The sequence below is a fragment of the Ambystoma mexicanum genome, chromosome 12 (assembly GCF_040938575.1).
Source record: "Ambystoma mexicanum isolate Mex_15411 chromosome 12, UKY_AmexF1_1, whole genome shotgun sequence".
NCBI lineage: Eukaryota > Metazoa > Chordata > Amphibia > Caudata > Ambystomatidae > Ambystoma > Ambystoma mexicanum.
The window spans coordinates 158,092,526-158,118,877 of record NC_090936.1 but is presented as its reverse complement, the minus strand read 5'-3'; the positions used below and the strand labels follow the sequence as shown (position 1 = coordinate 158,118,877).

The 26,352-nt window shown below is 44.2% G+C and overlaps 1 protein-coding gene across 2 annotated transcripts in view; it reads right to left on the bottom strand.

Moving 5' to 3' along the window:
• Positions 1–26,352, bottom strand: part of ARFGAP3 (ARF GTPase activating protein 3) — an 840,898-nt gene that overhangs the window by 74,405 nt on the left and 740,141 nt on the right. For both annotated transcript variants that reach the window (XM_069628227.1, XM_069628226.1), the window contains one exon: positions 12,980–13,120. In XM_069628227.1, coding sequence (XP_069484328.1) covers positions 12,980–13,120 — 141 coding nt within the window. The remainder of the gene's footprint in view (positions 1–12,979; positions 13,121–26,352) is intronic.

Below are 26,352 nucleotides of genomic sequence, written 5' to 3'. Positions count from 1 at the left end.
GATAATATCAGTAGGTGGCTAGCACTCGCATCAGAGAAGAAGCAAGCCTACACTGCAATTGTGAACCTTCGCTCGGCCATCCCAACCCTTCATCAGTCTGAGGATGATAAATTGAGTGCCATTAAATTAGGCAACAATAGAGATCATGTCAACACTTAGAAGCAGGATGACTCCGACAAGAGGAGCTACATAGAAAGTGGAAATTAAAAACATTAAAGACTGTTATTAAGAAATCCAAGCAGCTGCAGTATTAACTTTTTGCATCTCTGATTCTGCTGGCCATTCAAGCCCTACAGCATTCAAGGGGGGAGGGGGGGCGGGGGAGGATCTGATAGAGCAAGCCACCACCGCCAGCCCCAATTTTAAGGGAGATAACCAATGGAAAAAGTCCCTAATCCAGCAGACCTCCTCACTGTCTGTATGTTTCTGTACACAGACCATTTTCTCCAGTCTTACCTGATTCTACAATACTTGCCAGAATGCCTCCGGTCTTTTTTAAAGATCCTGCACGAAGACCAGACCACAGCCTCAAAGAAAAAATGTGCACTCACGCCCGGTCAAGAAAGACAAGCTGGGAGGAGAGCGATGCAGAGAACAGAGGGTGCCATGCTACCACTGTGGAGGCATCATGATTCAGACACAGACAACCGGTTCAAGTTTTCTCAACAAAACTTTATTTTCACTTAAATGGCAGGGTGGAGTAATACCCAACTTGCCCATTGCTAAGGTGGGATTTCCCTACCTACAGAAAACTAAGGATAGTCTATGTCAGGAAGTCCAAAGTAAAATATCTGTGCCCAAAACCTATACTTACCCTAACAAATAACTGCATACATTGTGTAGGGATGTCCACATCAAAAAGAAATATCGTAATAGTTTGTACCGGCTCCACCTCCCCAGGTTCAAAGTAGTTAAACACAGGCGGCTCCCTTCCCCTAGTGTTGAAATCTTCCAGCTTTCAAACAAACACTTGCCTTTAATAGCACAACAAGGTCTTGCCACACCACAAGCTTCTTTACAGATGCTTTCAGAGGCTTCTCCATTCAGGGCCACTCTGTCTATGCGCAGTCGTCGGACCACACATTACACGTCAAGCAATCGGTACCTTTCCTTGACTGCTTTGCCTTTAACACCAGTCCACTGCTTCTCCTAAGCAGTGAGGCTTGCCTCAGTCATATGTGTCTCACTCTCCTGACACTGTATAGTGGCTTGTTTAATCACCTTGTGCTGGTTACACCTTATGTTTCCATGGCTCTTGCTAATGCTCGTTTCCTTATGATACACAGTTCATTGCACTTTATTGGCTGTGGTAAATGTTGGATTGATCATATCCTGCATACATCTCTCTGTGCTCTCTTGGCTTTGCTAGCACTTGTTTCAGTTCATGCAGTCCATTATTTCACTACAGTTCACACCCGTCTTCTTAGTATGATTCCCAATATTTTTTTCACTCCTCTCAATATGGCAGTGTTCCCAACTTGTTTTTATTTTGTTCGGTATTCAAAGTTTTCATTTAATTCAATATTCAAAAGTGTATTTATTTTGCCTTAACTTGCTTTTCATTGCGTTCCATATTCAAAAATGCTTTGCTTCGCTTTAATTATATCACTGCCGGCAAGCCTGGTGTTCTGTCTTTCCTGGTTGCACTCACCAGTCGGTCTTACAGCTCCTCGCGAGGTCTTATGCCGCCATGGATCAATTTCTCCATGCGGTTGCTAGCGTGTTCCCCTGACAGTCTTCTTGTGGCTCGCGCATACCCCGCATGGCATCCTCAGATAGGTAGGATATGCACGACCGCTTCCCCTGGCCTCACAGTTTGCTGCTGCCTCCAGCTCGGTATTCCTTCACTTCTGGCTGCATACACTATGCCTTGCTGCACAGCTCCTGAGCGCTCCCCTCCTGCCATGCCGCCACACCAGAGAGGTCTGCTTGCACACAGCCGACACTGCCTCCACAGCTGACTGTGCTCCCACAGCCGACTCCATTTGCTTTCGGCTTACATCTTTTAAAGCTCTGACCATCATTAATTTTACAATGAGAACTAGACCGTTTATCAGCAAAGCAATAGTCCTGTCGTGCTCCTTTTGTCGTCTTCCTCGTCCCAGTACTTGGCTGGGCTTGCCAGATGTTCGTTCTTTCAACATGAGGATGTTTGGGTCTAGTCATCCTCTTCTTCGTCTCAGTACCATACTGGTACAATTCAGGGCATATTTTAGGGGAGTCATAGAAAAAAGGCTGGCAAAAGCCCATAAAGGCTTGAAGGATGGAGGGTTTGTGTTGAAAGGGAAATGGGGGATACCATGTCTCACCCAAGGACGTCATCTCCCCACTTCCAAAGTCTCCTCCACCCAGTTGATCCTCCCTCGCATATCCACCCCCAGGGCCGGAATCCAAAAGAGATGGCCCGTCACTGGCCACCGGATAAAACGATACTGGGGGAAAAGAAGTGAGGACGCCCTTGGGTTTCTCACACCACTAAACCACGTCATAATTCCAAAAAGTAGCAAAAGAAAGAGGAAAGACGCAGCCCTATGTGGATCAAACAAAAGCTTGCAGAGTGGTCAGAGAGACCCAGCAAGCTCACTCATCAACAAAGACATTCCCTGGACTCCCAGCAACCTAGCGGGGAGTGATGCCCACCCTCCCCAAGTGAACATACCTGGTAACCCCACAGATACTTGTCTGAAAACATGAACAGAAACACTGACCCTCCCGGGTCGTGGTGAGGCTGTGTAGAGAAAGTGGACAGAGCTTATCTTCCGTTCCCCTCCCAACTGATTTCTTAAAGGAATGGTTCGGTCAGAAATTTTTATTGGCCCTACGGGTCGGCCATGTGTTTTTAAGCCTAAGTCGCTTGATATTAGAAAAATGTCCTATGGACCTTGCACGAGTGTTCGTCCATTAAACGCATGCGAAAACAGGCAGCAGGGCGCAGCCATTTTGTGATAATCCTATCACTTGCCCCATCGCCCTGGGTGACCTGCTTTTGCGGCACTAAATCATCCCCCGCCCCTGAGCCTATCATCAGCAGACGTGTACCGCCCATTTCACAACGCCAAAGCACGTCTCGTGTCAAAATTCGTTGCGCTTCAGCTAATGACGTGTTGCCATGGAAATGGCAGGACGCCTCTTTACTCAATAAGTATAAACAGACCGTTTGACAACACACAGCAGCAGATTTTCGATTCCATTCCTCTGTTACTTTGAGTATTCTGTGACTCGTTTCTGTGCTCTGGTCAGCTACCTTCGCCGCTTGTAGCCCGTGTGAACACCTGTACCATCGCTATAAACTATTTTAGTTCGTTTACCACACAATGGCTACAATAATGCCCTACATGTACGAGCCAGAGTATACCGAGGAGGAACTACTGGAAAGGGAAACATGCGAAAACGATGGGGCTTCGGACGGCAGTTGGCAGGACGAATCAACGGATGAAGACACTGGACCTAGTCCCTTGGACGGTGTTTCCACCTGGTGTACATGCAATCGGTGCGAGCTAATGCCAACCGAGGACGAGAACTGCTGCTGCTGTGAAAACTCGGGATGCGTGGCCTACATTTCTGAAGGCGAGCCACGGCCACAATGCATCACCGAGCTGCAAGACTTCAGGGCAGCCTGCCTTACACAGTCCATGTTGAGGATAATGATGGTGCTTATGTACGAACTTCACGCAACTGCTCGTTCTCATAATCTGAGTAACGAGTAAGTATACTTTGGTTGTGATGCTGCTACCATTTCATGGTCGTCTCCTATATTCAAAATTACATCTACATTTCATTATAACGCATGAAAGTCGTTCAATAGTGTGCAGTGTCTAGATAGCATTTGTCCGAGCAGAATGCCATTAGTTACAAGAATTGTCATTGACAACAAAGGTTTAATAAACTTATCTTGTTCATTTAAAAACAGTTTGTATCATTCTTTTTCACAGGTGGTACAGGCTGGTGGCCTATCGTTCCTTTACATGGCGGCTTCGAGGGAGGCTTGGACACCGCGTTCGAAGAGTAATTCCCGCCTGTGCCGTTGCTGCCATAAGACAAACTTTCCCCAGTGACAGCAGTCAGTACAGGGGATTTTCCCTCGCTGTGCTGCAACCTGACCTATACAATGTGTAAAGTTTTGTATTTTTGGGCCATCAAAATAAAAAACAAAATAAAAACACCACATATTTTAACAACTGTTGTTTCGATTTTTTAAATGAATCAAGTGCGTCTCCATTCAAGAGTCTTCCCTGTGCCTTGCCTGCACGCCCACCGGCCCATCCATCCCCCCTGATCAAAGGCAGTTCGCACCCGGGGATGAGCGCTGCCATGGTGTGCTGTCAGGGGCGATAACGGCCAAGGTGCCAAACACCATGTACACTTCAAAGCTGTATCGTTCATGGGTGATTGTTCCCATGTCCACCTTCAGACTCTGCGTCTCCGGCCAGGATGCCCCCTCACGCTAGCCGCCCCCTGCAATCCACATAAGTTTGTCTCCATTCAGCAATCTTCCTGTGCCTTATCTGCACGCCCCAGACCCATCCATCCCACCCCCCCTCAATCAAAGGCGGTTCGGGCCAGTGAATGCGTGCTGCCATGGGGGGCTGTCAGGGGCGCAAACGGCCAAGGTGCCAAATACCATGTACACTTCAAAAGGTATCCCACGCCCAGGGGCCATTGCTCACATGGCCTCCTCAGACCCCGTGTCTCCAGCCAGGGGCCCCACCTCACACTGGCCGCCCCCCAGCAAGCCACATAATACCACGACATATACAAGTCATTCATTCACAAACACACCCCTGTTTCTAATACTTTATAAACCACTTGATATATCTCATGAGAACATCTTTGTGCTTTGCAAGTCAACTCCTGAACGTGCTACCTGAGAACCACTGAGATCGATGCTAATCTGCTCGTCATCGTGCCATCTGTGAACTTCTGTGAGCGCTTCGAGCAAACTCGTCAGTGTGCTAGCTGTGGCCATCTACCTGCTCTCCTGCCACAAAGTACTGGGCTTGCTGAATCTGTTTGTTGGTCAAGGTAAGGCCATGTATCACAGTCATATTTCGGTCATTTTTAAATTTCTATCTATTTGCGAGTAGAGTACTCAATAGTGCTATGTTCATTGGTCTCATTGCTATTGACTTGAGTTTCAATTTTTATGCTATCAATAGATCTATTTATTTTCATCTATGTAAATTGTCATCGAATTGCATCCTTCGCGAGTCGTGTCTATAATTTAAGCATGTTTCCTTCTCGTGCAAGACAGTACATCCAAGGGACGAGTCACATGTTCAGAGTTTAGTTCCATCATTTTTTAATTTGTGATAGTAATGCAAATACTAAGCCGCACTGGTATAGTTCCGGCGACTAAAACAAACCTTGCATTGAACATGGTATATACTTTTTTATGACATTTTTATTCAACAAGGTTTTATAATATTCTTGATATTTACTTTTCAGAATTTTCAACAATGCCTGCCTCTTCGATTAGCGGTTGCCCTTCGAAGACCCATGCTAAATCTGAAGGCACTACGATGCATGTATTCCCTAAAACTGTTGATTGAATAAGAGAATGGGTCAGACATTGCGGCTATCCACTGGATGAGCTTGAAAGTAGAGTCCAACAAGTATTTGAGGACAAGAGGAGTGATCGATACCGCATCTGCAGCCGGCACTTTTCCTCAAACATGTACGCCACATCTTGGGTAACAAAGAAGAATAAACGGCGAACGACTCGAAAATTGCTCGGAAACGCTATTCCAACTCTATTGGTCCACATTCCGCCACTGGTGAGTCAAGTGTCCGGATTTGGCTTTAGGCCTTGCGGTAGTGTGTAGGTAGCCGAATTGATTAATTGATATAGGTGTTGTGTCCCTTGTAATACTTTCGATATTGATATGAGTGTATAGCTTTTTGAATAATGACATTTATCAATAAATTATTTTTCGATTTTATAACCCCCAAAGGAAATCTATTTATGGGCACAGGGAACTGTGCTATATTGCACATTTTCAATAGCATTATTCTCAAGTATTCTGTCGGCTTACATGGCAATTTTTAATATTGGCATTTCATTAACAATAATTTACCTTTACAACTGCTTGACTATCCACTGAATCTGAAGCAAGAACATTCTACATCCGTGACTTGCCCGCAGTTATCAACCACTTCTAGCGCGTATTAGGTAATCTTACTTCACTATTCTGCTACAGACTTGTTTTATGCATGTCAAGTAATAGTTTTTATGTATCGTGTTATTATTTTACTGAATGTTTGGTTAGTGCTTTCCAATTGATATACACCTTAGTTGTCGTCCCCTGGTGTTTGTTTTCAGTTATAATTAGTGTTATCCATACTAATGCAAGTTCTGTCTTTCAGGGAGATGCTGAAGCGTCCACCACATTGACAACATCCATAGATATTCTTCAGCAGCACGAGGTATGGATACTGACAGCTCCATCAAACTAGATCATCAGAGCTGGAATACTTGTCGTTTGATTGTTCTACACAATGTTTCATTCGTGGTTAGCCATTGATATGTACCGTGCGGTCGACCCCAAGTGTGTGTTATGTTTTCAATATTGTAATCCTTACTAATGCAAGTACTATGTTTCAGGCAGTAGATGGAACGTCAATCCCTGCAATTGATGCAGAGCCTGACATTCAAGTAATTCCAGGGAAGTGCAAGCGGGACCATGTGTATACAAATCGGCACAACAGCTTTCGGAAGTGCGCACTACATTTACAAAATCCATAGATATTCTTCAGCAGCACAAGGTATGGATACTGACAGCTCCATCGAGCCTGATCATATAACGTGATTCCATTTGATATACTTTCTTCCTAATTAACGCAAGTACTGTGTTTCAGGGAGACGACGAAGCTTCCTCTACAATCACAACATCCCTTTTAGATGATGCAGATGTAAAGAAATTGGAGAAATAAGTCAATTAAATCGGATCATATTTAGATATCAATTGATTCTTTTAGACAATGCATCATTTGTGGTTATCTCTTTATATATGTACCTGTGTCGTCGACACCAAGTGTGTGTTAGGTTTACAATATTGAAAACCATACTAATGCAAGTACTGTGTTTCAGGGAGTTGCTGAGGTGCCCTCTCCAATAAATATCATTCATGGCAGTCTATGCAGAGCCAGAGGTATGGATACTGAGAGTTCCATCGAACTAGATCATCAGAGCTCGAATACTTGTCGTTTGATTGTTCTACACAATGTTTAATTTGTGTTTAGCTATTGAGATGTACCTGTGTGGTCGTCCTCACGTGCGTTTTATGTTTTCAATATTGTGATACATAGTAATGAAAGTACTATGTTTCAGGGAGTCAATGGAGCGTCATTCCGTGCTGTCTATGCGGATCCAGAAAATATAGTCGTTGCAGCGCAAGAGGAAGGGAAGAAATGCAGAAACCAATCGGAGCAACAGGGTGCAGATGTTGAAGTTCGAGTCAAGAAAGTTGCGAAGAAAAGAAACAAAAATAAGGTTAGTTACAAACCGGTCATATTTTTAAAAATCGTTTTGTGCTGGGGACTATATTATGTTTTTTTCTGTCAATTGTACTATACTTTATCTTGTGTTTAAACTGAACATCCCTTTTCCAATCTGTCCTCTAGTTACCCGTGGGTGTACGAACTATACATACACAGAGTGAAGCGAATGAGAGATGTTGCTTGCCAGACCATTTACACTATGGAGGAACTATTAATACAGGCCTGGCGTGTTCAGACTCGAGATGCTCATGTCCAATGGCCAGAACATGGATTGAATGTGTCCGAAGAATCCAGTAAAGTTTTATTGGACCATTGCTACAGTGCGACGGCACCACAACAAGATAATGATACTGGATGTATTGAAGATAGCCCTGAAGTAGTCGCAGATCAATTCACACAATCTACACCAGCAAATAAAATGCCACCCAAAAAGCTGTCGACATTGTTGTGTTCTCCCATCAATGTTCAAGTAACAGATGTTGAAATGACAGAATGAACCAGCAGCACTATTCACTGACGCATCAGAACCCGATATCAGCGATATTAGTTTCAATTCTGGTGATATGTCCGCCACGATGCAGTCCGAAACAACTGTGATGCAGGATGACAGTCTAATGAAAGAGGGCAAATACTTAGCATTCGACAGTTGTTTGATGGATATTATAAGTATGCCGAAATGTGGGCATTCTGTTAGAGGGGAAGTATGTGGGAAGCCATTGATTCATGTGACTCGTCAAACACAAGGCAGTAACGTCAAAATACATGCCTCCTGTACATTACATCATACGTTCGCATGGTCTGCACAACCGATGCTGGGGAAACTGCCAGCAGGCAATCTACTGTGTGCAGCTGCCTCACTTTTTAGTGGGTCCAGTTTTAGAAAGTTAGAGTCTTTCTTTTAGCTTGTGGGACTCCATTTCATTTCTAAAATGCAGTACTACAAATTCCAACATGATTATCTATTTCCGGCCATTAGTGATGCTTGGAAAATTGAACAATTGTCTCTAGAAAGTACATTCGAATGCAAACGATTCAGGCTAGCCGGCGATGGACAGTGCGACAGCCCTGGATTTTCTGCCAAGCACTGCACCTACCACTTTTAGGACATGCATAATAAGAAAATTGTGAGTTCGGTGGTCGTGCAGGTGTCCCAATGTAAATCCTCAGTGGCCATGGAGAAACTAAGATTTATAAAATCATTGGAATATCTAAAATCGAGGGGAATGCACATCGACCTCATAGCCACGGACAGACACGTTTCAATAGCCAAGACAATGAGAGAGCAGTTCCCAAATATTAAACATCAATTTGACGTATGGCATCTTGCTAAATCAATCAATAAGAAAATCTTGGCTGCAGGGGAAAAAAACGGTTTGGAAAGTATTTCACAGTGGTCCAAGTCTATCAGCAACCATCTTTGGTGGAGCTCCAAAACTTGTGAAGGGTCAGTGGAAATCCTACTTGAAAAATGGCGGTCACTGATGCACCACTGTACCAACTTTCACCGCTGGACAGAAAACCAACATTTCCACCAATGTGAACATGGCCCTTTGTCCCCAGAGGAGGCACGGAAGTAGTGGTTGATTCCATCTTCACCTACACACCAAGCATTGAGAAGATTGTTTTTGATAAAACTATCAAGGGATTTGTGGGGACTGACAGAATTCTGTCACACAGGAGGTTTGGAGGTGTTCCATAATATGTGCCTAAAGTACAGGCCAAAGCGATTGTATTTCGGTATACAGGGCATGAAACATAGGACTCTACTAGCGGTCTTGGCCCATAACGAGAATGTGTGCCGTGAACAATCGAGGACTACGGGAAATGTAGGGATGCTTCGCTACACTACGGCCTTTGCAAAAAGAAGAAATGGGTGGTGAAACCAGTATATGAGGAAATGGGAGTTCGACTTTGTTAAAGGCCTTATTGTTAATGTACTAGAGAAGCACAGACATGGAATTTTGAGCGATTCTGTGCAGAGCACTGATGCATTGCCACCAAACATTGCCACTGTGCCATGTTCAGTCAAAGCAGAGCTCGTTGAGAAGTACAAATCCCGGTTTAAATCATTGTAATCTGATTTTTTCTGATTGAAAAAAATGTTATTTTACAGTGTACATACAAAGTATGCTAACCGTAACCCCTCCCTTCACCATCCTGGGTGGCAAACAAACTGGGTGTCAACTTTGACTTCTCTCTCTATTCACCTCATATCGCTGACCATGTCAATATGTGTATGTATATATTTTTGTTGCTGTAACAAAGCTTTGCAATCTCATGTAAATGCTGCGCACTGTTAACTGAGGGGAGGCTTGCGCATTGCAAATAATAAAAAGAAACAATAAATCTCACTTTCAACTCAACTCCTCGGGTACTTTATACTTTTCCTGACCTTCCCCCAAAAAGTCAATGTCTCCATAGTTATGGTTCTCTAGGGCTGCAAAGCTCGCGGACAACGAGGACAAAATTGGGGGCCTTAGACACGTCAAGCGAGGTGTTGCAGATGGGAGAGAAGCCAGTTCGCATTAGCACATTGAGGCCTAGTAGAAAGATGGAGTCGAAAATTCAAGTTCTCACTTTTGGCTTTACACGGGATGTTGCAAAGTAAGAATGTATGCTCATGCAGAGTGATGGTCAGCGGCTTTGATTTTTTGCTCGCGGGCTGAAGAGGCCCACGACTCGCACTGGCAGTATAAGGTTCTATTGTTTTTTTACCTTAAGAGACAGGGACCATGCCGAAAGGACTTCATAACGTAAGACGATCAGGCTGAAAATTCTGAAACTACACCGAGTTTTCATGTTAGTTCGGTATATGAAAAATGGCAAATATAATGTAAGTAACTCTTTAGACTATTTTATACCGGAATATAATAACAATAGCGTTCAGTTAAAGACAGGTTAAGTTGTACTTGTTCGTTCTGTGTGGCATATTACAATGAAGAGCAAGTAAAACATTTGTGGGATCGTCTCTCTACTGGGCACATGGGCATGCATTTGCCCATTCGACACGCATGTAGACAAATAGTCGTTTCTTAGTGGTTCAACGTTAATAAATCATTACTTTGTGTGTTAACATCGATTTCCTTCATCAGTTTGAGCCGAACATACTCCATTGCACTATCCTCGCAAGCAAATAGTTTCACCTCGGCCCTAATAAATAAAATGAATAATAATAAAGATCAGCTGGTGAGACTAATTTCAATTTTTATGTTTTCAAAACAGGTACATCCTACAGTACTGCGACTGCCACCTATTCCAGACCCCGGCCGATGGTTTCTTCAATCGCCAGCTGCAGCTTCTTATAAACAACTGCACTACATTGACTATTTTATGGGACGATCGCCAAGGGCCCATATGCCCTTACGCAGTACTAACGGCTAGAAGCAACATATCAACCTTTACAGTGGCCTAGTGCCTAGTTGATGGAACAGCCTTGCGATTCACCGTGCGACCAAAGTGCTTTTTTTAACGAAAACCAACACCCTGTGTACCATAAAGGAACAGCGCGTGACTCGCGATAAACTTTAGAGGATTTGCAGATCGAGATCAAAGAAAAAAAAATTCCATTTCGATTTAATATGCCAATTGCTGAATATTCTCTAAACATTTAATGTCAAATAAATGTACTTTACCGTATTGCTGTTTGATTTTAAAGTACAGTTTCATATTCCGTATTGTGGCGCGCTGTGGTGCGAGTTGATCCGTGTTGGTTTCCGGGTTCTGTGTGAAGTCGCGTAGAAGACGACTGGGCCCTTATCCCTACGCAGCACAGTAACGCCACGGAGAGAGGCAGGGAATATGAATGTTTTGATAATGTCAGGCTCAGGGGCAGGGGATATGATTTAGTGCCGCAAAAAGGGGGGGGGGGAGGGATAAACAGGCCAGATTAGAAAGAGACCAATCTCAGGGGGGAAAGTGGGAACATAATGGAAGAACCGGAAGCAGGAAGTGTGGGATGTTCAGGCGGGGTAGAGGTGAAGGACGACCAAGAGACCAGCAGGAAAAAGGAGGGAATGGAGGCTTATGTAGGCAATTCGTGAAGCAGGTGAGGTATTGGCTTAGGAGTGGGCGTAGTTCTGCAGTCTGAGTGTTTGTATGGCAGAGAGTAGTAGTGGGGAGGCCAGAGAGTCGGAGTGGGGAGGCCAGAGAGTCGGAGTGGGGAGGCCAGAGAGTCGGAGTGGGGAGGCCAGAGAGTCGGAGTGGGGAGGCCAGAGAGTCGGAGTGGGGAGGCCAGAGAGTCGGAGTGGGGAGGCCAGAGAGTCGGAGTGGGGAGGAGGAGAATAGATGTGGGGATGAGAGTAGTGGTGTAGAAGAAGACCCGGAGGGAGATTAGAAAGCCAGTGTTTTAGGGAGCCATCCGTAGTAACAGGCAGTGCATAGACCATAGAGGGTCAACATTCAATAGCACCAACACAGGGTTCTGGACACCTGGATTAGGGAAGCAGGTCGTAACAAGATGAGAAAGGGCGACAGCCTTATGCCCGCAAAGAAAACCAAACAATAAAAACCCTTGAACTGTGTCTAAATGCTGAGCTATTGTTGTGCCATCCGTGAACCCACTTATCACCTTGTGCTGTGTCTGGAAACTGAATTGGAGGTTTCAAAAGTGTAAACATATAGGACAGCACACCTCATATGGACATTTATTTAGCTGTTTCGATACAAGTCAATGGCCAAATCGAGTTGATTGGGTACAAGGATAATTGCAGTAGATAGTCTCACTCCTATGCCTGGTGCTGTACTGTGCCAAACTATGTGAGAAACTATAACCATGAAAAGCACATTGGCAGTAGGTGGACAATTTATAATGAGCATTACCAAATGGGCTTTGTACAAATGCCTGGCCAGACACTGAATATGCTCCAGATTCAATCTAGAGAGAAGTGTTTTCACAATGGATGTAGATTTACCCATGCAAACACCTTTCATATCTTAGAAAACCTTTTGTTTCTGGTGAGTGGAGCAATCTGACTGTGCTCTGGCTGGTTCGGGTATTAATTAGCATGAAATGCTATAATAATATAGCCTTAGCTAATGCAGTACACTGATGGCGAAGAAAGCCTTTGTGACTTACGTAGCAGGCACACCTAAAAGTAAAATCAATGTCTTAAAATTGAGGAATACTGAAGGAAGCACAGAATGGGACTAAATCCACACACTATGAAAGATTAGCCCAGAGCTCGATCTATTCAATTTCTAAATTTTCAAGATTGCATTTTTCATAGCCACTTAAAGAGCATGACCAAATTGTCTTTAAGTGGACTGAGGGTTGCGGGTTGTGTATTCAAACTGTATAAACTAGCAGATTACATAGATAACAAAATGGCTCCTTTTAAGTTGGCGTTTAAATTTGCTCTGATCCGTTTTATCTTCTGAGCAAGGAAGGAAACTGAGATCAGATGGTTGCAGTTTGGGGCAATCAAAACACAAGCAGAGTTACTACATTACAGAAAAGTTACTTCTAGGAAGTGAAATCTCATACCGGTCTTCGTAGCTGCTGAGTTTGGAAGACAGGAACGTGTCTGCATCCTTGCTGTTACTCTCCTTCTTCCAGAAGAGATCGGAACTGTCATCCCACTTACTGAAAGAACGACTCCCCAAATCTTCAGACTCCTCAACATATCTGGAGGAAAGAAATCCTAAAATTATTTCTGAGAGTGGCATACGTCACAATTATTGGTCAAACAACTTTGCTTGCTGGGTGGGCCTGAATTTTCCAGAAGCATTCGACTTTTCCCTCTTGAGAACATCTACATTAACCTGAACTTTAAGCTAAAAAGTAGCCCACATAAACCCTTCAGAGGTCAGTTCATTTTCAGAAACTAGTAGTCTCAGAAACTCTTGAAATGAACACTGAAACATAGGAAACGGCAACCACTTTGCTATAGTAGCACATTGAATGTGATTCTCTTTGCAGTGTGCTAGGATTGGTCAACAATGAGGCTCTGTCTGCCACTAGGTAAAGGTGACCTACAAAGGCTAGCCAGAAGGAATAATATCACTCAAACATGGGTTACAACACACCTCCAAAACAAATACCTAATGAACTAATCAGAGCAGGCTCTCCCGCACTGCTGCTTCAATATCTGGTAGTTTCATAATAAATCGTTGACTTCCTGATAATGGGAAAACAGGTTATCTGCCAAATGTGAAAAGGTAAACAAAACAGGAGGCTTAATGAAATCTCACCAGGACTTTTTAATGAGGAACAGACTTTGCTAATTACTCGATTTGTCTCCGACCGAGAAACTATGAAATGAAAACGATGCGTAATTTCAAGTATTTGTTCCATACAGAATATGGATGATTGCCCTTACACAGGGGTAGAGCAATCCTACTCTTAAAATGCAAAAGGACAATGACGTGCTTGCTTCACATGAGACTAAGTAGAGGCCTCTAGCAAAACATGATCTAAAGAGTGCTCTTAAGAACATCAGGTCACTTGTTCTGGTTGACTATCCAATGACAGACAGCAGAGAACATTTTTGTTTTTAAGAACACTCTGGAAATCAAAGACAAACCATCAATAGGATGGACACAATGAGTTAAAAGAAGAAACATGGAAACTCAAGGCAGATTTAAGAATGGTAGCCCTACACAGGAAAATAAGCTATTGAATTAGAATGCTTCCTTTTGAAGGACCAGGTTATAAAATCTGAGATTACATACTAAATCTGAGTCCTTTGTACAATTGTTAACAGTTGCCTTACAAAGCCGCTTTGAGGCATTTCATCAACGGCAGGAGGAAGCTATGTGGGCTTGTGAAGTGTCTTGGGAACATCACTGAACAGTACATTCCTCTCACCAAAGATAACCTTTCACTGCAAGTGCAAAATACCTTTTTTTATTAGTAAACCCCAACGAGAAGAGATGGTGTGGTTCCCCTTCTCTTGTTTGCAAAGTAGCAACACCTTTGATTGGTCTGGAAGAGCAAAGGTATGCATTACGGAATATTGCAGTAGATCACCTCACACTGCCACTGGGAATATTTATAAAATACGCACACTATCATTGGGGAACCTGCAATAGTCAGTAATCACTATCCAGTTCCTCACCCGAGCACAAAATATAACACACCATACGGCCAAAAACATTTGAGTAGCCAATGTTTTGTGCCCAGCTCCTCAAATCAAAAAATGTCTTGTTCTAGGTGCAAGAACAAACATAGTAGAATATACACTAAGATGACATTATCAGGCATCCATTGCCAATGTTTTCTGGAAAGGATTGAAAAATGTGCAACCTACATAAAGTACATCAATTACAATGTGCTGCTGAACATATACATGCAAGACAACATTCAGAATAGCAATACTCTCACCAAAGAACTCAAGCTGATAGAGATAGGAGCCGGAGGATCCGACGCATTGCTTCACAATAAAACATGTACAAATCCTCAAATTCCTGTACACAATGTGATGAACCCTGCAGAGTCATCACTAAACCCCAGCCTAAAGTCTCCTCCCATGTGGCCAGGGAAGGCAGCCGCTACCTGATCCTAACCCTGGGGGTGGTATCAGGAAGCAGGATCCCATGGGGGGAGACTGCCGTCAGGGGAAGTGGGGACTGCTCTCAGAGGAGCGCAGTATTAATTTTCTGAGGATGAGAGTCCCATGGTTCCCAAATACCTAATGGCATGCCGTGCCTCCTATATAACTACCCAAATAACATTTTTTGAAAAATCATCAACAGAGTAAGGTGTGTGCTTTGTGAGTTCAAGAATTCTATATGACATACATTAATTGTCATAATTCTGCCTTCGGTAGAGGTCCTCACTCCAATGTTAAATTGCAAACCCTTTTCACAATCTCCCCTCACTTTAACAACTCTCAATTCATAAAGCAATCAAAACTAAATAAATGTAAAAAGACCAACACCACTAAGGACTTCAGTACCCATAATGCCTATGGCACTGCGACAAGGGATAAGGGCTCAGAGTCAGTAAGAATTAAAAGTACTATTAACGATTAACCAGAATGTGCGGTCTAGTTACAGGCCAAGGCACCTGAGCGGGAAATTTAAACACAGGAAGGAGTTGTAGCTTTGAGAAGGAGACGTGAAAGGAGTACCTGAAGAAGAGGCCGCCCAAGGTGCTGGGACTGCCATAGAAGGAAGAACGCCAGTTGATGCAGACACAAGGAGTGAAGGAAAGCAGCAGTGGAGAGTGCGTGCAGCGGGAAGCAGCGTCTGGAGAAGCCCAGCTGAGGGGTAGACGTGCTCCCAAATCAGCATATGGAGTTCTGGTGTGCGAGAAGCCACAAAAGATCAACAGGGCGTCAGAGTTCCAGGGTACAGCCGTGCAGTCCACCGAAGGTACGCGGGAGCTAGAGACAGAGTGGCCAGGATGGAGGAGGTTCGCCGCAGAAGCCAACCGCGAGGAGGTGATGCTGAATAAGACTTGTGAGTTGGCTTGATGCCAACGCTGACCCAGGGCACTCTGAACAGGACGATCATAGTTTTGAATACCAAAGTAAAGAAACAGTACAGAGGCGACAAAGGCGTAACTCCCCATAACTAGGACACATATTGGGGGGAACCTACAATACGCATTGCCAACAGCCAAGAAAGAGGCTGTGAAGAAACCATACAGAGGCGACAAGGGCGCAACTCCCCTTATACGTGACACCAACTGGGGAAACTTGTAACCCATATTGTCACCAGCCAAGAGGCTGCCAAGAAGTAGTTTTGAGGCAACCTGGAACAATTCTGCTATGTTGAGTTTCCAGTTTGGGGAAAACTGGAACCCACCTTTCCAAGAGTCAAAAGACTAAGAAAAGGCAGTCTTTGTTCAGCCCTCCTCACAAGAGGTACTGGTGTGGGGAATCTTGAAACACATATTGGTACTAAGATTGACTGTAGGAGTTTTCTTACTGGCAGGGGATACACAAGGAAAGAAGATGATTTCAAGAAGTGTGTTTGTGGCAAAAGAGGTATGGGGAAAAGAGCTTGTTAACTCTATCATCCCTTTGACAAACTGGTGCATTACCAAAAGTAGTTGATGTTCCATCATGACAAAAGTGTTTCATTTGAAGAATGTGACATGCTAATAATTGCTTGGCATTCTGAAGAGAACAATTGCCTTGGTTTATGAACTTGTGTTTCGAAAGAGGGACATTTGCCTTACCAAGAAGGATATTGTGGAGAACAGGTGTTTTGATTTGTGAACAAACATTTGAGGAAATGACTGTCATGATTCCATCTTGTCCCCAGCCCTCCAAGATGTCAGGCTGGAGCCAGGCCATGATCACCTACATGGCCCTCAAGGGCCTCTCCATCCCTCAAAAGACCCACTTGGAGTCAGACTTGGCGCTTGTGGCACCCGACTCACTCAATCCCATAGGATAACATTGGGGATTGGACTTTTAGTGCATTGATGGGGACAAGATGGATGCACCCACATATTTCGGTTCCCAGAACTGCATGTGTGGTCTAGTCTTTCGGGTGTGGTTCAGCCCAGAGGCACCTGGAATACCCAGAGACTATTTAAGCCACACCCAGGCTGAGAAACATGCTTTGCGTTTTCTGTACCTGCAGCGTGACACTCACTGTGTCTCAAGACTCATCGATCTCCAGTAGGCTTGCATCTTTCTTCTGCGCTCAGCTCCTGCAAGAACAAGAATACCTTTAGGAACAGCCTTACCTTGCGGCGCTTCTGCCTATCAGTCATCGCTCCTTCTGTGCTGCGGGCATCTTCGGCGGTGTCATTCCCATCCCGGCACTCCGCTTCCTAAGGAAAAGGGAAAAGAACAGAAAAAAGGCATTAGTAAGCATTCTGCAAATATTCGCTTATTTTTAAATACTGTACGAGCTTCAAACGCTTACCTGAATCCCAGCCGCTGTGGGGGAACTCTGTCTCTGGAACTTCTCATCCATCTGCAAGAGGGAAAAGACACTCCAGGTTAGCGTGGAAACATCTAGAGGCGCTGCAAAGCGCGCTTACCCACCGCATTTGTTCTTCATAACCGGCATCCACGCTGAAAACATCGCGGCACATAAAAGACACATAAAAAGAACTCAGTTCAATGCAAATACGAAAGGGGTGCATCGGGCATCACGCTCTCACCCACCTTCAGCGCTACTCATCTCAGCAGCACGCCGCCATCCCCGGACGCCGTCCATCATCTAAGGAAGGAAAGGAACGAAGTTAGAGAACTGTTCAAAAGACTCATACTTACCTGTCAGACTCTTGCCAGTGAAGTAACTAGGCAGCAACGAATCCGCATCAATCAACGCGCCCCTGCGCTGAAGGCAGGACGGAGAGCACACTATCCAAGAAAACAAGGTGAGCTGTGGATCAAAGGGAAGGGTTGGACCCCGGGGACGAAGGGGTTCAAGCATACAGACAATAGGGAGTTAAACTCTACCAATACTGTGTTTCAGGCCCAGTCTCCAGTCGAATAGCCTCCAGGGAATGGTTTGAGGTCATAAGAGGTCAGAAAAGGCTTTGACGTCCCCGTGGATACTAGGTGAGCGTTACAAAGACATTTACTTTACAAAGTGGAAGGACGCAATGGATGGAAAAGACTTCTTGTGTTACAATGAACAGAACTTGGTTGAACCAGAACTTTTCTCTGGGTAACCCTGAATTGAACCAGAGGAAGGGAGTCCAACCCTGGTCAGAAGGAGTACTTTCAAAAACCTTAAAGTTTGAACTGATATATTGTTTTGTTGAACTGAAAACAGACAAATATTCATTGTATTCATTTTGTTGTGTGTATTAGTGCGAGGGTCAGAGACTTTTTGGACACAAGGTCATTTTTCTTTAGCTATAGTTTGCTAGACAGGGACATGCTTGTTAGGATAGGGAAAGATAGGCGTTTATCTCGCCCCTTTTTATTTAGTCAGGTCAAGTAATGGTTTATTTTCGGCTCTCAGCCATAAAAGCGTACAGAAATCACAAATGCAACACTTAACTTTCACAAAATTACGTTAAAACGCAGCATAATAGATCATTTAAAAATGCACTAATTTCAGGCAAACACTGCCTTTAAAACATTAGAAGAATATGTGGCATACTTTGTGCACAGCTTCAATTCCAGCAAGGTAATAAATACATGATCAGTAATTGTTTCATAAATTACATCCAGAAACTGAAGAACGGGGAGAGTGCACTTGCAACCCCATCTTAGTATGGGCAGAATGGATTTGCAACCCCTAGGTTACAGGCGTTTCAAGCTTCTAGGTGTCTTTATGAGGGGGATCAAGTATCCACTCGCAAAACCATTAACATCTTATGTCTACATAGCCACGCCGAATGAATATAACTTGCAATATTTATCACACAATAGGGATTAGTGGTGCTTTTGCCCAACTTCATAGCATCCGCCACTGATCGTACACACTTGCTTTGTAATGGTGGTTTCAAGCACTGTACTCTTGCCTGTTTCAGCGGTTCACACAGAAATAAAGTGTACAATTGTCGCTTTTTGAGACCATCCGCACCACTTTTCCATAATTTGGTGAAAGCAGCAATATTTAATGCCCCCATCCTAAAGCCTACCAACAACGCACGCACATATGATGGCTTCAGGTCATCTTCCTGGCCAAATTCTGGATTTGTCTGCTGGATATTTCGGGCCCAATTTTAGCAAACCAGACGCCTCAACCATTTTCCTTCTAGATAGAGCAATAGCTTTATCCTTTAACCTGGATTTGTGAATCTTCACAATTGGTTTTGGGTCCAGCCATAAAGTTGGTTCATTGAGACTATGTAACACCCTTCTCACTTGCGCAAGCCAAGGGGTGCCATTTCATCCTTCTAGCCCCTGTACATGTGCCATTGCGTCACAATATTTTTTGAAACCTTCTGTACTCCATATCCTTATCCAATAGAGTACAGCGTAAAACGCCATCTGATCTTCAACCGGGTACACATCCGTTCACAGGTGCAGCAATGCATTTGGGGTGCCTGTGGATATCTGGAGGATTTGCTTTAGGTGTTTATTTTCCATGCTGGTTAAGGTTTTTGAAATGGTGTGGCCCCAGAGTTCAGCGACATAAAGACATGCAGGAATCTGTTTGCAATACATTTCTAATGCTGGGGCAATCGAACCACTACCATGCCTTGCATGGAACATTCCATGGGCGCCGGCATATTTCCCCAAGTGGCACAGGCTTTATCTGCATGGGCAGTCCAGAATCAGTGTTTATGGAATCTCATTCCCAAATAAGTAAAAAAACAGTACCTGTTCTAATCTTTCACTTTTCACACTAATAATTACGCTACAATATTTTGAAAACCGGGGCCTGAAGACCAGCGTCTTTGGTTTCTTGATATTCAGTCTCATATTGAGCTACTCACATTTTCACAAAACAAATATGCATAGTTAGTTTCAGGCACCAGGGCATATTTACTAGCAACACAGCCTTGTCTGCATACAGGAGTGCAGGATACTTGTTTGCCCGCATCCTAGGACAGTCCATGCACTCCTTTATCAGTGGCACAATAATCTCCATATAGATTATAAACAAAGGGGCTAGTAAGCAGCCTTGCCTCTCACTCTGCACTACAGGACAAGGTTCAGTAACTCCCCCTGCCAGGCCATACCTTAACTGCTGGTACGTTATTGCTATACAATGCCTCGATAATAGAGATTAAGTGGGAGGGGGCTTGCCTTTTCTTTAGCACATGCCACAAAGATTCCTGCGAAACCCCCTCAAACGCAGCTTTGTGGTCTACAAATATTGCATACAACTTCATGCCTCTCAAGCCGTGTATTTTTGCGCCAATCAGAATTTTGGTCTATTGTACTATTGTTTTTCCAAAACGCGCCTGGGGATCACTATTAATACCATTATCCTCCGCCCAGGCCTGCAAATGAGCCAAAATTGATTTTTTGAAGATTTTCCCAGTGCTGTTCAAGAGTTAGATGGGCCTATCATTCTGTGGTGAGTCCCTGCACCCTTTCTTGAATATCTGGACAATTAGGGCAGATTTCCAGGATGTCAGAACAGTTTTAGCCACAAGGATAGCATTACACAGTTCACATAAAATTGGGCCCCATACAGATATTTTATCTTTATAAAGATCTCCCAGGATACCATCTGGGCCGACTGCTTTTCCACTCTTCTGTTTGCATATTGCATTACATACTTCCTGCACAGTGAAGTGGAGCATATACTCTTCTAGAGGCTCTTCCACATACAAGTTTTTCTCAGTGGGGACTATATCTATATGGTTGACCGTGGTTCAATATAGGCCCACCAAATTATTCTGCTAGGCATTGGCCGTTATACAAGAGATCAACATCCCATCCCCATTTGTGCCTGCCCCTGAGATTAAAGTCTACATTGTCACCTTTATGAAAGGTTTGCTGCAGTTGACACAAAAGGGACCCAACAGAATATCAGACTTAAGACATTGCAATATCTGTTTCTTTGTTGCCAGGCATTCAGCACTGTACCACTTGGCCCAATTTGTGGTACTTGCCTTGACTTTGCGGGCCTCACAAGAAAAGTGCGGAGCAAGGTTTGTGATGAGTTTTTCGAAATTCCCCCAGGATAACATCACTGGTGTATCATCTCCGCAAATCAACTCTATGTTGCTCAGGATGGACTCACATTATGGGCTTTTTGTCATACTCAATTTTCAGCCATTTGAGAACCTTGTGGGCATGCCTTGAAACCATTAAAGCCCCACCCCTTACGAGGTTATCCAAGAAGTGACAGTACTTTTCCAGTTTAAGATTTATGGCTAAAGGTCGGTGATCACTGGCCTGTATATTTAGTCCCTCAGAGCCATGTACCTTCCTCCAGTCTTTAGCCATTAACAGAATGTAATCCTATTACTGAGCAACCATTTACCCCAGACATTTTATTTTAAGAGCAGGCTAGTCCACGGGGGAAACGTCTGTTGAAGTGGCTCCGGTGTAAATTAAACATACGGGAAGTGTCAATAGCATGCTTGTGCAACTTCTTAGGTTTGTCTTCTACCAGTAAAGGGATCTCCCATGCTATATTATGTTGCTCCCATAGCTCTTTCAGTTGTATGATGGGTTCTAGTTGGAGATTGAAGTCCCCCCACCACGATTATATGTAATTTCTCTGGGTCAGAACAGCAACATGCTCCAACCATTTCCTGAATCGTCTCAATTAAAAGCATACCATCTGATGGGGATGGCCGGTTACAGATGTTAAGAGGATATTTTCTCCTCCACTGGTATGCGCCACCAGGTGTAAAAGCTCAGGCGAAACAGTGGGTCGTGATTCAGTTTTCCAAATTTAAAATGTATCAAACCAAATTAAGAGGCCGCCACTAGCCCTCCCTGTGGGGCCTTTCTTTGAAGGAGTGGAGAATGGCTGAAACCCCTGTAAATCGACCTCCCCATAGGCTCAAGTTTCCTGCAAAAGAAGAAAGAAAAACAAATTCTAATTGAAGCCCCTAATCTGCTACATCCAACTTGGCACCTCTAGATGTTTTGCTAAATCTGCGATATTCCACAAGATTAACTTTGGTACAAGCCCACCCCAATTTGTTACCCCATCACTCAGTTAATCTACTTCATCCAGATTCCTCCCAAGTAGAGCCCTCTCCGCAGCGGTGCTTGCACCCTCCCTGGGACCAGTGCTTTTGCTGATTCAACTCCCATCTTCCTACCTTTTTTGGTAAACAATTGCATCTTGACCACTGCTACCCTCATAACCCCTCAAGTGCAAGTGTGCTATGGACATTCTAATGATTTGAAAACCTGGGGCTGGAATGTGCATAGATCAATTGCGTGTAAGCCATGCACAAGATCGCTTGAACGTACACATGCGATGACATCACATGTGTGCCTCACTTATTTTGGTGCATTGAAAAATGTATGCTAGGTGGTTTTATTCACTGACCAGCACAATATGAAAATTGAAAAGGTGCTGTATACCAAAACGTTACCCTTGTCGTGTGTTCTTAAAGTACTTTCCTTAGGGTCTGGTGTCAGCTCATGATGCACATGCATGGGGCAATGGCAGGCCTCAAACACACAATTTGTATACAGGAAGATAAACTATGGGATGCTGCTAGTTCTTTCTACCCTAATTCAGTTTCCCTGTATGTGCCGCTCAGTTAGATGCATTGGGTCGGCATATGTATTTTTTGTTTTAGCACAAATGTGTATTAAGTGTACATTTGAGAGCTTGTTATTACATGTGTAACATTACACAATCACTCCTGACATCTTGCTACCAACATAATAGAAAGAACCCCTTGTAGGCAGGGACTTTTTAGGGATATTATTTTCACATGTGATGTCATCAGTGATGTCATCAATGATATTTGTGATGTCATCTTTGATGTCCTGGGTGTTAGTCTTAGCAATGCACGTAGATGGTGCGAGTTATGGTTGCTTAGCTTACTATAATGGGGGAATGTGCAGTGGTGTTTGGTTGCACTGTGAAGTATAACATTCCTTTAGTGACATTTTTTACTGAATGCACATATATATATATATATATGTATGGTAGGGAAGGAAAAGAAAGTGGCTAAACAAGTGATGTCGCCATTGATGTCAGCATTCACATTTGAGATTACATCTTTCATGGTCTGGGTGTAAGGGGTAGCAGTGCACAGGGGTGGTAGCAGGGTTGGGTTCTTACTTTACCATAACTGGCGAATTTCAGGGGTTTTTCGGTTTTAATTTGAAGCATAAAGGGGAGGAGGAAAGTTTTTTTTTAGTGAAGTGTACAGGTTTTTGTTAGGGCAACTTAACCATAACGTCCCCTCAACAAAGTTTTTTTTATAGTGAATTTCACTGGTTTTTGGGAGGGCTACTTGTTTGTTTATTTGTAATGTGCACCAGACCCAGGGGTAACCGGCGCAACAGAAAGAATATGCAAGACTTAGAGCCGCAGGAATATACACAGTACATCATTTACAATGATGCATAAAATATGCAATTTCGTGGTACTAATGTCAAAGATACAATGGGTTATACAGTGTTAATAGAATTATTTACATTTGAGGTACAAATTCTGATAATACATATATACAGTTCAGATATGCTAGCACAGCAGATATACATCTAGTAGTGGATTTACAGGTTGTTAGAATTGATGTGAATGATGTAATTCCTTCTGAAGAGTGAGAAGGGTTGGTCTGCTCTAAGGTAGTGAGGCAGAGCATTCCACCATTTGGCAGCTATCACAGGGAAGCGAATTCCGCCAATTTTGGCAAGTTTAAATCTGGGTACTACCAGACAATTAGAGTTGGTAGTTCTTGTTGGTCTACTTGAGGTTTTTCTTTTTATTTTGTCCATCAGGTAGCTAGGAGCAGCATTGTTGAGAGCTTTATGTGTTAAGGAGATAATTTTTAAGTGGATTTTGTTGTCAGTATAGAGCCATTTTTGTTGGCTTCTGATATTGGATATATGATCCCTTTTATTTAAGTCAAGAGCTGCTCTTGGGGCATTATTTTGTAAAATGTGAAGCCTTTCAGTGATAGCTTGGTTAGCACCACTGTAGAGGGCATTGCAGTAGTCGAGTCCGGAGAGTATTAAGGCTCTCGCCAGGATCAGGCAACTATCATTAGAAAGGAAGGACTTTCCTGCTCTTATTAATTTACAGGTATATGCTGTAGTAGAAGATGGGGAATTAACCTGTTTAGTGCATGACATGGTAGAGTCAAGATAAAAGCCAAGCGTTTTTACTTCCCCAGAGACCTTAATGAGATTACCGTCTATGTTGAACATAGAGTAGTCTGTGCCTAGCTTATTGATATTGGTCTGTGTGCCTAGGATAATCAGCTCTGTCTGTCTTATTATTCAGGCAGAGGCCATGGGGTGACATCCATGCCTGAATGATGAGATACACCCTATTCACCAACTACCCATCCCTACTGTGATCCCCAGAAAGCGGGAGGAGAATCTGTGCATCATCTGCATAGTTAGTGTAGGTGATACCTAGAAGGTCCAGATCGTCAAAGAGGGGTTTGGTGAATATGTTGTATAGAGTTGGAGAGACACATGAGCCCTGGGGGACTCCACAAGTGATAGGCATAGGGTCTGTGTAACGCTCACCTGATTCCCGCAGAGGCGCCGGTCTTGACTGGGTGAATGCCGTATCTTCAAAGGTGATGTGTAACACACGGTTGGCTCTTTGGGCTGGACCTCTGTGCACTGTATGTCTGACTCGAAGAGTAAGATGTCTGCAGATAGAAAATATGGGATTAATGAACTGGGGTTATTGGGTGCCTCTCTCCTCTTCCCTTTCTCTTCTCCTGTAGAACCCCAAAGGTTAACGCCCTCACCTTAGGTAAGTGAACGCCGAGCTCTCCATCTGCCTCGGGGCAGGGTGCCGTAACCAGTTTCTTCACTGGATAAGGGTGCAGGCCTCTTGACCTCAGAGGACTGCTGTCCGTCGTTAACTGCACGAACGGTAAGTTCTGGGCACTTCAAATGTCTTAAAAGTCTTTTGTAATGATATCTCTTGTTTTGCAGGGTTCCAGCGATGGCGGATGGCGGGCTGATGAGTTGAGGATCGAACCCGCGTGAGGAATAGAAGCGCCTGGAAGCACACAAGTAAGCGCTTGTAGCCTGCTTCACGATGCGCACTAACTGTCCCTTTTATCTTGCAGGTACAAGTTCGGAGCTTTAGAGAAGCTGAAGGGTGCTGGAATACCCACTGGATTCGGCGTGGGAAGGAGTAATGGCACGTGAGTAATAAAGTTGCCCAATGTCTTTAAACGCACCTTCTTTTGTCTTTCAGATGCGGGATGCAGCGCCGAAGGCCTCCGGAGCATGCGAAGAGTAGGTAAGCATTTGTCTTTCAGATGCCGGAATGCAGCGCGAGGCGTTGGTGACAGCCGATGGACCAGGTAAGAGATGCGCTGCCACTGAAGACCGTAGTGCTAACCTGTTCTTTCTTTGTCTTTACAGGTGCTGCTGAAGACTGGATTCCAGGATGGTAAGCCTTTGTTCCCTTAGGCCCAGGATCAGAAGCAGAAGACACGATGAGCGTTCTGCTGCAGAGAATGCAGAATAACACAAAGCAAGATTCATCCATCGGGTGTGGTTTAAATAGCCTCCTGTAGTGCTTAGGTGTCTCCTTCCACAGCCACGCCTAGGTAAGAAAAGAGTTCCTGCTTTCCAGAAGAGTTCCAGTATTCTGAACCTAGGGAGTGGCTCCTGCCCCCACCCAACAGGAAAAGTATTCCCAAACAGAAGAGGATCAGGGGTTCAACTGGCAGGTAAGTAAGCAGCATGGTCTGCTGCAGGTAAGTCCACCCAAGCATTATGAGCCCGGCGCTGGGACTGGGCATCTTTATGAGCCTGGTGCCACTGGCGCCAGGACAGGGTCCAAAAGGTCCCAATTGGGACTGGCTGGCACTCGGAACCGGGGTTATGGGTCTGCTTCCAAGGGAGTCGGGCAAGTCCTGATCTTTTGGAAGCAGAGATCATGACAGCACCCCCCCCGCAAGGCCCCTCCCAAACCGGGCTTCTCCGGGGGTTTGGGCTTGTTAGGAAATGTTTGATGAAATCTTTTGATTAGACGAGGCGCGTGGACATATTCTGCAGGTTCCCAGGATCTTTCTTGGGGACCGTAGCCTTTCCAGTCAATCAGGTAAAATAGTTTAGATTTGGAGATCTTGGAATCCAGGATGCTTTTGACTTCAAACTCGAGTTCTCCATCAACTAGAATAGGTTTTGGAGATGTAGTTATTCGGGTTTGAGGTTGCACGGGTTTTAATAGAGAGACGTGGAAGACCGGATGTATCTTCATGTGAGGGGGCAAGTCCAACTTGACCGCTACTGGATTTACTATGGTAGTGATGGAATAGGGACCAAGGTATCTTGGGTTGAATGTGCGTGGTCCTTTTAGAGGTAGATATTTGGTGGATAACCAGACTTGATCTCCTACTTGATATTGGGGGGCTTCCTT